The 13,826-nt window shown below is 34.8% G+C and overlaps 3 protein-coding genes across 3 annotated transcripts; all 3 read left to right on the forward strand.

The window, feature by feature from the left end:
* Window positions 1-440: 440 nt before the first annotated feature.
* On the forward strand, window positions 441-5,153 carry LOC140864850 (polygalacturonate 4-alpha-galacturonosyltransferase-like). The gene is made up of 9 exons (XM_073269234.1): window positions 441-792; window positions 1,665-1,765; window positions 1,851-1,985; window positions 2,094-2,160; window positions 2,254-2,300; window positions 2,505-2,839; window positions 2,924-3,281; window positions 3,500-4,087; window positions 4,533-5,153. Exons 1-9 carry the CDS (start codon window positions 639-641, stop codon window positions 4,806-4,808), a joined length of 2,061 nt encoding a protein of 686 aa, XP_073125335.1. The 5' UTR covers window positions 441-638; the 3' UTR covers window positions 4,809-5,153.
* A 1,471-nt stretch (window positions 5,154-6,624) lies between these two features.
* Window positions 6,625-10,185, forward strand: LOC140863330 (bifunctional nuclease 2-like). Its single transcript, XM_073266688.1, has 10 exons — window positions 6,625-6,935; window positions 7,540-7,839; window positions 8,099-8,269; window positions 8,368-8,417; window positions 8,510-8,566; window positions 8,641-8,706; window positions 8,791-8,865; window positions 8,939-9,057; window positions 9,187-9,278; window positions 9,935-10,185. Exons 2-10 carry the CDS (start codon window positions 7,548-7,550, stop codon window positions 9,985-9,987), a joined length of 975 nt encoding a protein of 324 aa, XP_073122789.1. The 5' UTR covers window positions 6,625-6,935; window positions 7,540-7,547; the 3' UTR covers window positions 9,988-10,185.
* Window positions 10,186-10,582: 397 nt separating this feature from the next.
* LOC140866974 (phosphatidylinositol/phosphatidylcholine transfer protein SFH3-like) lies at window positions 10,583-12,984 on the forward strand. Its single transcript, XM_073272043.1, has 7 exons — window positions 10,583-10,766; window positions 11,291-11,387; window positions 11,554-11,820; window positions 11,913-11,990; window positions 12,076-12,177; window positions 12,265-12,314; window positions 12,414-12,984. Exons 2-7 carry the CDS (start codon window positions 11,316-11,318, stop codon window positions 12,511-12,513), a joined length of 669 nt encoding a protein of 222 aa, XP_073128144.1. The 5' UTR covers window positions 10,583-10,766; window positions 11,291-11,315; the 3' UTR covers window positions 12,514-12,984.
* Window positions 12,985-13,826: the final 842 nt, after the last annotated feature.

A 13,826-nucleotide genomic window follows, 5' to 3' on the forward strand; every position in this document is an offset into this window, starting at 1 on the left:
TTTTAAAAAAATTAGTTTTTTTTTTTACATTTAAAAAACTAACAAAAGTTGGGTGTAAATTTTTTTTTTGAATTTTAGGTTATCACATTTTTTATCGAATTTTTTTATAAAATAATTGAAACCAAATCAGCTTATCAAACCGAAATTTTGAATTTAATCTGTTTGATCAATTATTTCCATTTAATCGGGGTCTTCCTAATACTCCATTTTGCAATTATCATTATCTTTTTATCATAAAAATTTTCTCAGGTCAATTTATTCGATCTGATCAATAAAAATATTACTTTTTATTTTTTACATAAATCAACTCATATCACGAATATAAATTAGTGAAATCGAAAAACTATTCTAAAATTTATTCTTTTTTTTTTTACAAAAAAGTGATACGAGCTTTCTTGTTTCATTTCAGAAGGGTATGAATGTAAATAAAATATTTATTATTTACCCTGGCAAGGCGACGCGATTTTCAAAAATTCTCTCACACAGTGGCGCACACACATGCAAACCCGCAATTAAATTAAGAATCAATCACATTCACAGATCGATCTCCTTTGATTGCCATCATTCTCACCATGTTTGATTACGCTGTTCCCATTTTTCTCTGATTAGTGGAATTTTTGAAGGTCAGTGGACTGGGCATGACGATTCGGGGAGGATTATTATCTGGTGCGGGAATCCAAAGGAACAAGGCAATTGGATCTCGCTTCCCTGTTGTCCTCGTCTTAATCTTCTCTCTTCTTGCTTTCTCCATCTTATTCTTAGGCCGTGGCCTCTTCGCCCCTGCTTCCGGTGGTGGGTTTCTGTTTTCTATGATGACTGATTTATGCTTCTTTTTTTTGGGGTTTGAAAGTTGAGATTTAAGGCATCTGTTGGATTGTTGTAATGCTGGGCTTGATGCGAGTGGTTGGTGGGTCACTCGTTGGGGAACGTTAAATTCTGTAGAATTTGATTTGGTGAAATTTTTTGTCATTCCGAGTCGACATTTGGTTCAAAATCCGGGGTGATTCTATTTTGTCACTTAGTTGGAAACTTTGGTGACGATAGCTAGGAAAATTGCTCAATTAAATAATGTTTGTTGACATCTGGAAAACTTATTGTTTTTCGTGAATAACTGATTTGCTAAAGTTTGATGCATTGTGGGAAACAGTTTGCGGGTTTAGTGAATCGTCCTTTCATTGTCTTGTCTTTTGGACGGGAAATTTGTTTCAAGTTGTGGTGGGACAGCTGAAAGTGTAGGCTATAGTTGTAAATTGTATTGCTTGTTCAGAAGCAGCACTAAGCTTCATTGCAAAAAAATACAGAACGTCATGCACTGAATTACTGATTTTATAGATAGGAAAAATCGAGGATCGAAATTTTCTTAGTTGCAGTTAGTTCGAAAAGCTTGTTTTCAGGTAGAGGAGGATCTTGATAGTGCTGATGATGAAACCTTTCAAGTAATCTATTAAGAGATCAGATCAAATATTCTCAATATTGAATTATCTTACTTCAAAGAAAAGTAAATTTGGGATGAGCCAGTTCTCACTTGAAGACCTGGAGGATGGACAAGCTTTGACATTTTTAATTGCTTTCTGTTTGCACACATGAATTTGCACTTGTCACTTGGGTGTTTATCAACTCTCTGTGTTTACAGTTGACTGAAACTTGTATCTGATGTTCTGCAGGCGAAGATGACTTCTCAATGGATTCTAGTGGACTGGTACAGGATCATAATTGGAGACAGAGACTTGCTTCACAGCATCTTAAATCTCTCTTCTCAAAAGAGGCAAGTTTTTATTTGGTGAATGTGTTCTGAAAGCAAATAATGTATTATGCTTCGTCGGTGGTTGATAATTTCCGCATTGTTTTAGGTAATGGATGTCATTAAAGCCAGCACTCATGATTTAGGACCCTTGAGTGTAGATTTTTTCAGAAAGAATAACATGTCCGCTTCATGGAAATTTGGGCTTGAAACTGCTACTGATAACAATGTCACTTTTGCTGAGGTCAGGATGAGCATAAACATCTTGCTCCTGTTACTTTTCTGTGGTTGAAAAACATGTTATCATTTGAAAGATGTTTATGCCTTTTTCTTTATAATTTTGTGATGTAAGTCGACTGGATTGGCTTCAAATACAAGGCAAGAAACATCTGGAGGCAAACAGGAATACATTTCAAATGGTAGTAACTTTCTAGAAATACTCTTGATGCAATACTTCATTTTGTTTTGTATAAATATGAAATAATTGACTTGGCACATATTATTTTATGCAGAGGTTCATTCTCGTCCTATGGAAACTCCTGCTATGCTAGTCAGAAGGGTAAGCTCCAGGATTCACTTTTGGATGATAGTGCTATGGATACTTGTACTATTGTTACTTTTTTTTATTGAAATCGATTTTTGTTTCCTTTTATTGAGAGAACAAGAAAATGTATCTCCCTCTAAATTTGCACTTCTCCATTTGGAAATTGTCTGCCATGGGATCATCTTGAGTTATAGGCTTGTTTATGAAATCAAAATGCAGCAACTGAGAGAGAAAAGACAAGAAAAGCGTGCTGCTGATTTGGTAAAGCAAGACGATGAAGTGACTGTAAAGCTTGAAAATGCGGCTATTGAACATTCAAATTCAGTTGATTCTGCAGTTTTAGGGAAGTATAGCATATGGAGGAAAGAAAACGAGAATGAAAATTCTGATTCAAATGTGCGCTTGATACGAGATCAAATGATAATGGCAAGGGTCTATTTAAGTCTTGCAAGGATGAAGAACAAGACTGACTTGGCCAATGAGTTACAGAACCGTCTCAAGGAAAGTCAGCGTTCATTGGGAGATGCAACTGCTGATTCTGAATTACAACGCAGGTAAGATGCACGACTATTTCCTTATACAATGTCTCAAACTCTAGCTTATTCTCCAAGTTGTCTACACGTATTTACATACGACAGTGCACCTGAAAAAATTAAAGCTATGGGCCAAGTCCTTGCTAAAGCCAGGGAGCAATTGTATGATTGCAAGCTTGTTACTGGAAAGCTAAGAGCCATGCTGCAGTCTGCAGATGAGCAAGTTCGGATTCTGAAAAAGCAAAGCACATTCCTGAGCCAAATAGCAGCAAAGACAATCCCTAATGGACTTCACTGTTTGTCAATGCGCTTGACAATTGATTACTACCTCCTTCCACAAGAAAAAAGAAAGTTCCCGCAGAGTGAAAATCTGGAAAATCCCAGTCTTAACCATTATGCACTTTTTTCTGACAATGTTCTTGCTGTTTCTGTGGTTGTTAATTCAACCATCATGAATGCCAAGGTGTGTAATTTACTCCTTTTTTTTTCCTCTTTGTTCTTTCAAATTTTTTTCTTGACAGTACAAAACTTGTTGCTGGATTGATTACAACGTTTTTAAAGAAAAATTATGCAACCTTTATAGTTTATTCTTCATTCTTTGTAACTTTTGTCTCTCTGAGTTGTTCTCAAATTATTGATTCATTATTTTGGCTTTATGCATGGTGCTTGTATGATGTGCAGGAGCCTGAGAAGCATGTTTTCCATCTGGTTACTGATAAGCTAAACTTTGGAGCAATGAATATGTGGTTTCTCTTGAACCCGCCTGGTAAAGCTACCATCCATGTCGAAAACGTAGATGAATTCAAGTGGCTCAACTCTTCCTATTGCCCCGTTTTACGTCAATTGGAGTCTGCCGCCATGAAAGAGTACTACTTCAAGGCTGCTCATCCGACCACACTTTCTGCTGGTTCTTCGAACCTAAAATACAGGAATCCGAAGTACCTGTCCATGCTTAACCACCTCAGGTTTTATCTCCCACAGGTTTATCCCAAGTTGGATAAAATTCTTTTCCTCGATGATGACATTGTTGTTCAGAAAGACTTGACTGGATTGTGGGAAGTAAATCTTCATGGAAAAGTTAATGGTGCAGTTGAAACCTGTGGTGAGAGCTTTCATCGGTTTGATAAGTACCTAAACTTTTCCAATCCTCATATAGCAAAAAGTTTTGATCCGAATGCTTGTGGGTGGGCATACGGAATGAACATGTTCGATCTCATAGAGTGGAAGAACAAGGATATAACTGGCATATACCACAAATGGCAGAATATGGTAATTTATTGTGTTATTCCTTTTTTCGTTTTACAACTTTGCTTCGTTTCTTATGTTGCATCGTATATTTTGAAGCTATATAAATATAACATTATTTATTTATTTATTTTATTTTATTTTATTTTATTTTTTTACGTATAAATATACCACTTTGAATTGTGAATTTCTTTTTGTACTCTTTATTTTCTACTTTATTACCCCACCATTAATTAATCATATTGTGTGTTAATTAATATTTTCAATCAAATATCTCTTCTCTATTATGTATTAGATATTAATAAACATATATCTAATTATAATTATAATTTTTTTCACGTGCATCGCACCTTCTCTTTCTTAGTGTGTAAAAAAAACTTCAGTGCTGTCTTTCATTACAATTACTTCCTGTTCACAAATGTTCTCAATTCCATCTTTTGTTTTCTCCCCTTTTCTTTGTTTGCCTCAGAATGAAGACAGGGTCCTTTGGAAGCTAGGGACACTGCCTCCAGGTCTGATTACTTTTTATGGGCTTACTCATCCACTTGAAAAGTCGTGGCATGTTCTTGGTTTGGGTTATAATCCAAGCATTGATCGGTCAGAAATTGAGAATGCAGCTGTTGTACATTACAATGGGAATATGAAACCGTGGCTTGAGTTGGCAATGAATAGGTACAGGCCATATTGGACCAAGTACATAAAATATGATCATCCTTACGTACGCAACTGCAAAATAAGTGAATGACTGAGTTACATAGTCGAGGGGCTGACATTGCTTATTAATGGTCTTCTCTGAGCCATATGGAGTGGTGAGTAATGAAGACCTCTGACTGGCTAAATACAGAAAGCTATCAATCAAGATGAGTTCCTTTCGCCCATTTTTACATCCTCATTCTTCTATGTGATTCCATTAATTTTGTTAAATCATGTTTTCTATGAACTGGATATGATGTCCCATAACTGATTCATTTTGTGATCACATTATCTGTGGAGATGATATTCTTTGAACCATAGCCTAAGCCATTGGTGATGTAATTCTTGTCAAACTTTCTACATTCAGAAACTCTGCCTCCAGTGGGAGCATACATCATCCAACCCTTGAACAAAAAATATTTCAATTCTCTTAAGGTTATTCTAGGTATCAAGTTTATGACATTAACAAATTCTTTGGCAACTGTAGCACAGTTTCTTTGAAGAACTTTTATGTACCGATTCTCGGTGGAGTGTTCAGCACTCGATGATCTATTTTCCTATGTACTCGCAACTTTCGGACTTCTGAGGCTGTGATTTTCTTTATATATCTCATTGAATTCAGGGGTGTGTATGTTTAGTTCTCCTTTTTTATGGCCAGTGTCGGAATATTTACAATAAAAATTGAATTTACAGTAATAATCATGTTGAGATGTAGAAAATTGGAAACGGCAATTGCATATTTATTTACATCAGGGAGCTAAGGTCGAATGACAGGACAAATGAACCTTGGAAGAAGCCCAAAATTTTAAATGAACCTTGGAAGAAGCCCAAAATTTTATATTTCGAATCAATAATCGATCATTTATCTAAATATTTATGTCAGTTGCATGTAAAATTATAAAATGTATTTATTAGAGAGACCAATATAAATAGCCGAATGCTGGATGATAAATGTTGTGCGGCTGTGATGTTATTGCAAACGGGGACTTGAAAGTTGAATCTTGAGACTAATGACCCCTTATCCAGAGTATGAAATAATATTGTTGTACACGTACATGGTATTCACAACCAGTTAAGTACAGTCCAAACATTCCATTTCAATGGTAAATAATTTCCATGATTTTATTTTATATATTTTAATAAATTAATAAATTATTTAGTCCTTGGTCTCAAGGTATATATATATATGTACATGTATTAGAGAATATTATCTTTTTCTTATCTCCATTTATATATATTAATTAATATATATATATATATATATATATATATAAAAGAGACAGAGAAAAAGAAAAAAAAAAAGGGGAAGAAAAAAAAAAGAAAAGAAGAAGAAACACAACAACAATCCCCGCATGAAATATCTAATGCCGGCAGGACATAAATGCCTTAATTTTTTTTTTATTTTGTTCCATTAACAAAATTAAAATTTGTATGTTCTTTAAATTTAAATGGGCTCGAACAAGTTGATTCGCTTTTAATGAAAATTTCGTTTCTTGAACATAAGGACCATTATTTTAATGATTGCTTGAAAATGAAACTACAATAGTATCTTTATAAATTAATATCTCTGAAATTATTCAAAGTGTGATTAAAAAGGATATTATCTAGCAAGTAATAATTATAAATTTTAATACTAATTCATGTGAACTTTATTACCTTTTCCACAGAAAATAATTTGTACTAACAAATTAAAATTTTAAAATATTTGCGAATTATTAAAATAATCGGGCTACAAACAAATAAAGCATATCATTTGATTTTATTGTCAACTGAAATCATGTGATATGAAATCCTATATGTAAGGTAATAAATCAATTTAAAATCTTAATATTATTATTAAAAAAATTGTGAAATCTAAATAAAGAAAAGAAATTAAGAAATATCTCCAGCGCACTTCACTGAGCCAAAATATTTGTGATCGATTTCTCAAGCTCGATATTTTTTCTTTATCTACTCTCTCTTCAGACTTCAGTCATCAACTGTCCATTCCTTCCCCAGTTTTCTTTTCCTTTCCCTTTATTTTTCCTTTGCTCTTACTATTTTTAGAGCCCAGATCAATTTTATCTTGTTCCCGATTCCATGAAATTCTCACAGTTTTGAAGTCTGTAGGAATTAAGCTGCGGATTTTGGTGGGTTTTCTGTTGATTGCCGAAACTTGAAGATCATTTTTATTTTCGAGGTGTGTATATATATATATATATATAAAGAAATTTTTTTTGGATGTTGAAAAATGAAATGAAGCTAAACCTTGAGTATGGAGAAGATAAACTGCGAGATTTTATGGTCTGAATACGTGGTTAACGTGTAAAATCGAACGATGATTCCGTTAAAATATGTGTTTTGACTTGTAAAGCTTTGAGAGTGTGTTCAATCGATCTCGGTTTTATTTCTGTTGTGTAAAGAAAATTTAAAGATTGCTACTGATTCATTGTCTGTTGTATATTATGGTTGATAAATCATAGCTTAATTTGAGGATAATAATTATTAGATTCTTGATATATGACAAGAAATTTATGACGAAATTGAATTTTTCCTATCTAGTCAACGTTGAGCTCTCTCTTGAAATTTTCACTTAAACAAGTTTCGGAATTACTGAACCTTGGAATGAAGATTCGGGTATCTGACTGTATGTTGTATCATGATTATCCAGCTGGATTTTAACTATCATTCAAAGATGACAAACTGGTGAATTATATTCAAGTCTCTGTTCATTTGTTTGATATTAACATTCAGGCTTATAAAAATTTGACATTTACTGTATATTGTTCTGATGCATTTGAAAGGATTCTAGATGGCTTCGCTTCAAGGCCCTGTTGTTTGCCCCGTAGTCGGATCAAAACAGACTGGAGTCTACTCAGCACATGCCAGTTCACCTTTGCTGAAAGATAAACTCATTAAAGGTGGGCTATGGGGGCTCAAAGGGCTCCAAAGTGTCAATACAAACACGGGTTTTCGACCGAATTTGAGGCAAGGCATATCTATTCGGTGTAGTTTCAGTTCATCCTCAAATGGTAATGGTAGCATGGCTGGAAATTCCAATGAAAATGATGCTGATTATGTTAATTCTAGTGTGATTGAAGCTGGTATGTGGAGTTTATTATTGCACGTAATTGTATACCTTATTGAAATCAGAAAGTTTTGGTTTTTCCGTCATTTGACTTGTTATGATTTGCATGTGTTTGGGGAATAAAAGATACTGATCTATATGAAAGCTCCTACATGGGAGAATTATTCTTCTAGTGTATATATGGCGAACTCCTGTAATTCTATGTGGATTTTAATATGATTGTGGAAATTGGACTATATAAATCTATTGTCTGCTTATTATTTATGATATGATAGTTGAGGTGAAAAGTGGCTCAGAGGGTTTCATGATCAAGATGAGAGATGGTGGGCACTTGAGATGTGTCCATAACAACCCTCATGGAAGTCGTTTGCCGGATTACGCTCCACATCCTGCAATTGTTCTGAAGATGGAAGATGGGACCGGCCTACTACTCCCTATAATAGTTTGTAAGATTTTAATATGACCAATTTTTTTTTTCTGACTACAAATTTGTTTTAATCTTTTATTGTCTCATTATTCTTGATTCTTATGGCGTTCACTACAGTGGAAATGCCAAGTGTGCTACTAATGGCAGCTGTACGCAATGTTCAAATGGTATGCTTCCCTGCTCTTTCTTATTTCGGTATCTGAATTCAACGGATATTTTTGGGTTTTGGTAAGATTCTAATTTTTCCATAAATTTTCAGGCTCGGCCCACCATGTATCAAGTGGTCAGAGAGATGATTGAGAAGATGGGCTATACAGTGCGTTGACAATACAAACTATTGTTATTTTCATTTTTATGAGCATTTCAGCAATGAATTATCTTCTTTTTCAGGTGAAGCTTGTACGTATCACCAAGAGGGTACACGAGGCATATTTTGCTGAGCTGCATCTTACAAAGGTAAGTGATTGAATTACAAGTGTTCTTCTTAGTTCTCACCCTTGTTAGTTTATCAGTGGATTAATTATTTTATTCTGATTGAAGTTGGATAATGAAGCGGAGAGTGTAAGATTTGATCTCCGACCCTCGGATGCAATCAATATCGCAGTGAGATGCAAGGTAATATAAAAAGTTACATTCATTTTAAGATTAAATGGGGTAACTCATATAGCCTACTACTTTATTACCACAGGTGCCAATACAAGTGAACAAATTCTTGGCTTACAACGATGGCGTCAAGGTTATGGAGACGCCCAAGGTGTCGGTTAGGAGCTCTATGTCTGATGGCAGATTGTTTACTGAACTTGACAGGTACGAATGATGTCCTTAAGGAACTTGGAACTAGCAAGCATGGTTTCAGAGCTATGATTTTTTGCTGGAAGAACTCGAATTTGAATCAATTGCATTAGTTCCAAATTGAATAAGATTTTCTTAATGTAGACCTACTGGGCAACCATGTATCGATACAAAGGAGTTTGATCTAGTACGGAATATGATGATTGCTGTGGTTGAGGAACGTTACCGGGATGCAGGTACTTTTTCTCCATTATATTCACATTTGCATTAATATATCCAATAATTTAACGGGGCAGGAAACAATATTAACGTATATGGGGGGCAAATTTTGCATTTTCAGAAATCTTTTATTTGGATTTTGGGGTTAGGCAAATAAATTCTAAGTGAACATGCATGCTGGCAACCAATTGAAGAGTAACACTGTGTATGCTATGTCTATGTTCAAAAGGTACATTGAGCACTCTGCTGTGTTACCTATAAAATTTCTGTGTGAGACTTACATGACCCAAAGATTTATTAGTAGAGTAAATTCATATTTCCCAGTATGCCATAGCAAATGTCGAGCGCGTCGTATAAATTTTTTTATCTTAAATTGCATGTAAACGGTCTTTCAACCAGTGCTATTGCTCCAAAATTGTTGACTGGACAATGTTTATCCATCTTGTCCATTTTCTCTTTGAAACTAAATGTTGATCACTAAAGTTGTGCTTAATAAGTTTGTAGTCAGTTAAGTGTGAGGTTCTTTCTTGTCTTCTATGTTGAGTCCACCGTGTTTCATCGCACCTCCTCAGATACAGCAGACATGGATGAATCGAAACCATCTTACATTAACTTTTAATTTGCTGAGAAAAGTTTGTGGCTTGCAACAGTTTTTAATGTCAATTTTGTGCAGCTTCGTGGAGGGATAAGCTGAGTCAACTTCGAACGAAGAAGAATTGGCCATAGAATTAGAGGAGTTCAACGACTCGTTTGTCAAAGAGAGGATGTTTACGCCTTGTACATAACAATCGCTTTGTCTTTGTCAAGCCATTTTCAGTATGTATATAATATGTGCGTGTTGTATGGATAATAACTAAATGTTCTATGTAATATAATGCAGAATTGTATTAAAGCGCTTATTGAATTCTTTGATGTTAGATTTTCTGGATGATGGTTCCTCTCACTCGCCGTGATTTAGTGAAGTGACACAAATATCTCTTTTTTATGATAGAAGCATGAGTTCTGACCCATGCAAGCGCACCTCAATTTCGTAATCAAAGAAAAAATAATAATAATTACACAGTTTTCGCGGAACAAAGTTGGGAAAAAGGATATAATATAATAATAATAATAATAACCACTTAAAAATGTGAAAACTACACACACGTACAATAAAAATTACAGACACGATTACATATCATGAATTTTTTGAACAGTTGATAGATGATACATAAAGTTTAAAATAATAATAATATAATAATTGATTGTGCATGTAAGTTTTTTCAACACCTACGTTTCATAGCATAACTGCAGACACGCATCCATTTACGTGCAAACAATTGAACGGTATTCATATTCCGCGGCATATTCCCGCCAAGAGAACGGCACCCGCCAAGATCCTGCCACGTGTACTCGTGGGGACCACCCCGTCCTCCTTTTTGAAGCGCTGCCATCCAAGCACAAAAACCAGAGGTTCTACACATTTCGCTGCATCTTCGGAGCACGACGGTTCCACCTGTTACTCGGTTCGTTGCTTTGTTTGATGCTGATTTTGTGTATATATTCATTCTCTGTGTTTGTTGTATTTTTCTTTGTTCGAGTTGCTGTTAGTTTGCGTATAGATTCCGTGGTGATGGAATTTTACGGTTTAAGATTGAATTCTTTAGGATTCAGTTTCGAATTCGTGTGCGTGGTGAAATCATCGCTGTGTTCATCAGCAGTTTCAATTTGTCTTCTACGAGAATTCGGGCTGTTTCGTACTTATTCAGTGATTCAGCGGTTGCTTTGATGAATGGCTAGATGTCGTGCTCTGAAACTCTTGTTTTGCGAATTTTCTGGAATTGATACCTTGTTTTGAAAGTGAAGTTATTGAACTCCAGCCTCGAGTACCTGTTTTTGGGCTGTCTCTGTCCAACTCAACATGACATCTAAATTTTTTTTGATTATCGACCTTGGCTTATGGAACTTCTGCGTATACTTTCATCGCCATCGAAATTGTTAGATTGGATGAAATTTTGGACTGATTTTGTTAATGCTTCGTGCTTATCAGATTGTGAACACCAGGATTAGTGTCAATGGAGGAACATAACTCGTTGACTGAGATGTTTGATTGGAGGAAAAATTTTGGTGGCAACACTGTAATGAAGGTGAGCTTTCGTGATTGAGGATACAGATAATTTGTACTTGAATGGCATCTGATTATATAATTACTTCTCAGGCACGAGAGAGGAAAAGTGTGAATTTGTTAATTCATTCTTGTCTGCCTTTCTAAAATGCTTTGTAATTCTTGTAACTTTAACGTATCATCTCCAGGACTTCGACTTTAAGGAATTGAATGAAGTTCAGAAATATTACCCTCAGGGCTATCACGGCGTAGACAAGGAAGGAAGACCGATCTACATTGAAAGATTGGGAAAGCTTGATGTGGAAAGATTATTGCAAGTCACCACTTTAGATCGATATGTCAAATACCAAGCCCTGGACTCTGAGAAAACTCATAGGGTCAGGTTTCCTGCTTGCTCTATCGCTGCAAACAGACACATTAACAGAAATTTGGTTATTCTTGATGTTGAAGGTGTGGTAAGTACTTCTCTTCCTACTAGTTGTGCTTTCCATGCACTATTTGTCATTTTGAAATATATATATATATAATTTGGCTCGATGCTGTTCAGAGCTTGAAGAGTTTTACGAGACCCGTGCAAAATGTCCTTATGCAGTTCCGCAAGATTTATAGTGACGATTATCCTGAAGTAATGCTAACTTTTCTGGTACACTCGTTTCTATCTTTAGTTGTTTTTTATGATAAAGCTTATCATCGCTGCCTAATATATGCAGACCATTTCTCAAATGCTTATCATAAATGCTGGCACTGGCTTTAATTTAATTTGGAGCGCTATAAAATGCTTTCTTGACCCTGAAACAGCATCCAAGATTCAGGTATATGAAAATACTTGTGTAAAACACATACATTTATCATGAGTCAATAAATTAAAAGACTTATTATTATATCATCCAAATTCTTAGGTCATTGGCAACAAGTATCAAACCAAATTGCTTGAAATGATTGACGAAAGGTAAGATGAGTTTATGGGATTCTGCTTAATTTTTTAACTCGTACTCGTTCAAACTTCTAATGGCCTTGCTGCTAGTCTAATGAAATCAATGGTGCTCAGTGAGCTTCCGGATTTTCTTGGCGGGAGCTGTAATTGTAAGCTTGAAGGAGGCTGCCTAAGGTCAGACAGAGGACCATGGAGAGGCATATCTATTGCTTAGTCAGGAGCTTGAAACCTGAAGAAAATAAATGGTACCTTAGCAAACTTGAACTCACGGTAGAAATGACACGTCATCGGTACATTTGCCAGATTCTGTTAGTTGAAAATTTAGAAATATGGAACTTGAATTAAATTGAAGATGCAACTATGTGTACAGGATTATTCCATCAAAGTTGAACAGGGATACAATTAGCAAAATTCTGGTCATCGAAAATTGAAAAATTATGAATCATGTGAATTGACTTGATGTTGAAACTACATGTACAGAATTATTTTATCAAAGATTCTCAAAACTGATTCAACTTGGTACATTAAACTGAATTAATTCTCGGTAGATCTCTGGCGTACAGGTTGATGATGCATCGATGCTTACTGTACATTAGTTTTGATGACTAAAATTTATTTCATCATCTGACTGCTTTATCCTTTCATGCTAACTGTGTATGAAAATGAATATGGCAACGTTCACACACTTTCTGACGGATTGTGGCATTTCTTGAAATTTTATTTTTATGTATTCACCAGCTTCCCATGCGAGCCCCAATCAACATATGGCCTGTTCTGTTCTACATATGTTATTGAGTTATATTTGTACTTTAAAAACAACCTCATAAATTAATATTAGTCTACATTTATCATCATCATGAGTGCTTAGCTGCTAAAACAAAATTGTCTCAAGAGTTAGCTCTAAGATTAGTGTGGCTAGAGTGGTTAGTTTTGACCACTCTAATCCACCTATTTTTGGCCGATGAATTGTGATCTTGGACAAAGCATAACGAATCGCATCCAAAGGGATATTCCCAAAACCAATTGGGATATGGAAGAAACTTGTTTGTGATGCAAATCTTTGTCATATTCCATATGAACTATCTGAATAGAAGTCCCAACTAAGCCAGGGGTTTGAAAAAATTAAATAAATTTAAACCAAATAAAGCTCCAACATGAATAGTCCGTGGAAGAAAAAGTCAGTTTCTTTTAACAATGGGCTTCTTTCTTCATCTCAATATTATTTCATTTTATTTTTTAATTTAAACTCGATAACATATGTCTCGTTCCAATTGAGAACATTACAAACATTCAATGGACCACATTAGATATATGCTCAAATATTGTGTATCCTTAAATCGGTATACTGGTTATTTCAGAATAAAATAAAAATTAGAAATTAATTCGATCCCAAAAAAATAACTAAGACAAACCGTTGCACTGGAATTAATGTTTATTAAATATTTTTTAAAAAAAATATTCAATACTCGATTAAAAGCTTACCGTATGTAATTGTGTTATACGTGTTCAACATAAGCTCCATGATGA

The sequence above is a fragment of the Henckelia pumila genome, chromosome 4 (genome assembly GCF_033568475.1).
Source record: "Henckelia pumila isolate YLH828 chromosome 4, ASM3356847v2, whole genome shotgun sequence".
Taxonomy (NCBI): Eukaryota; Viridiplantae; Streptophyta; class Magnoliopsida; order Lamiales; family Gesneriaceae; genus Henckelia; species Henckelia pumila.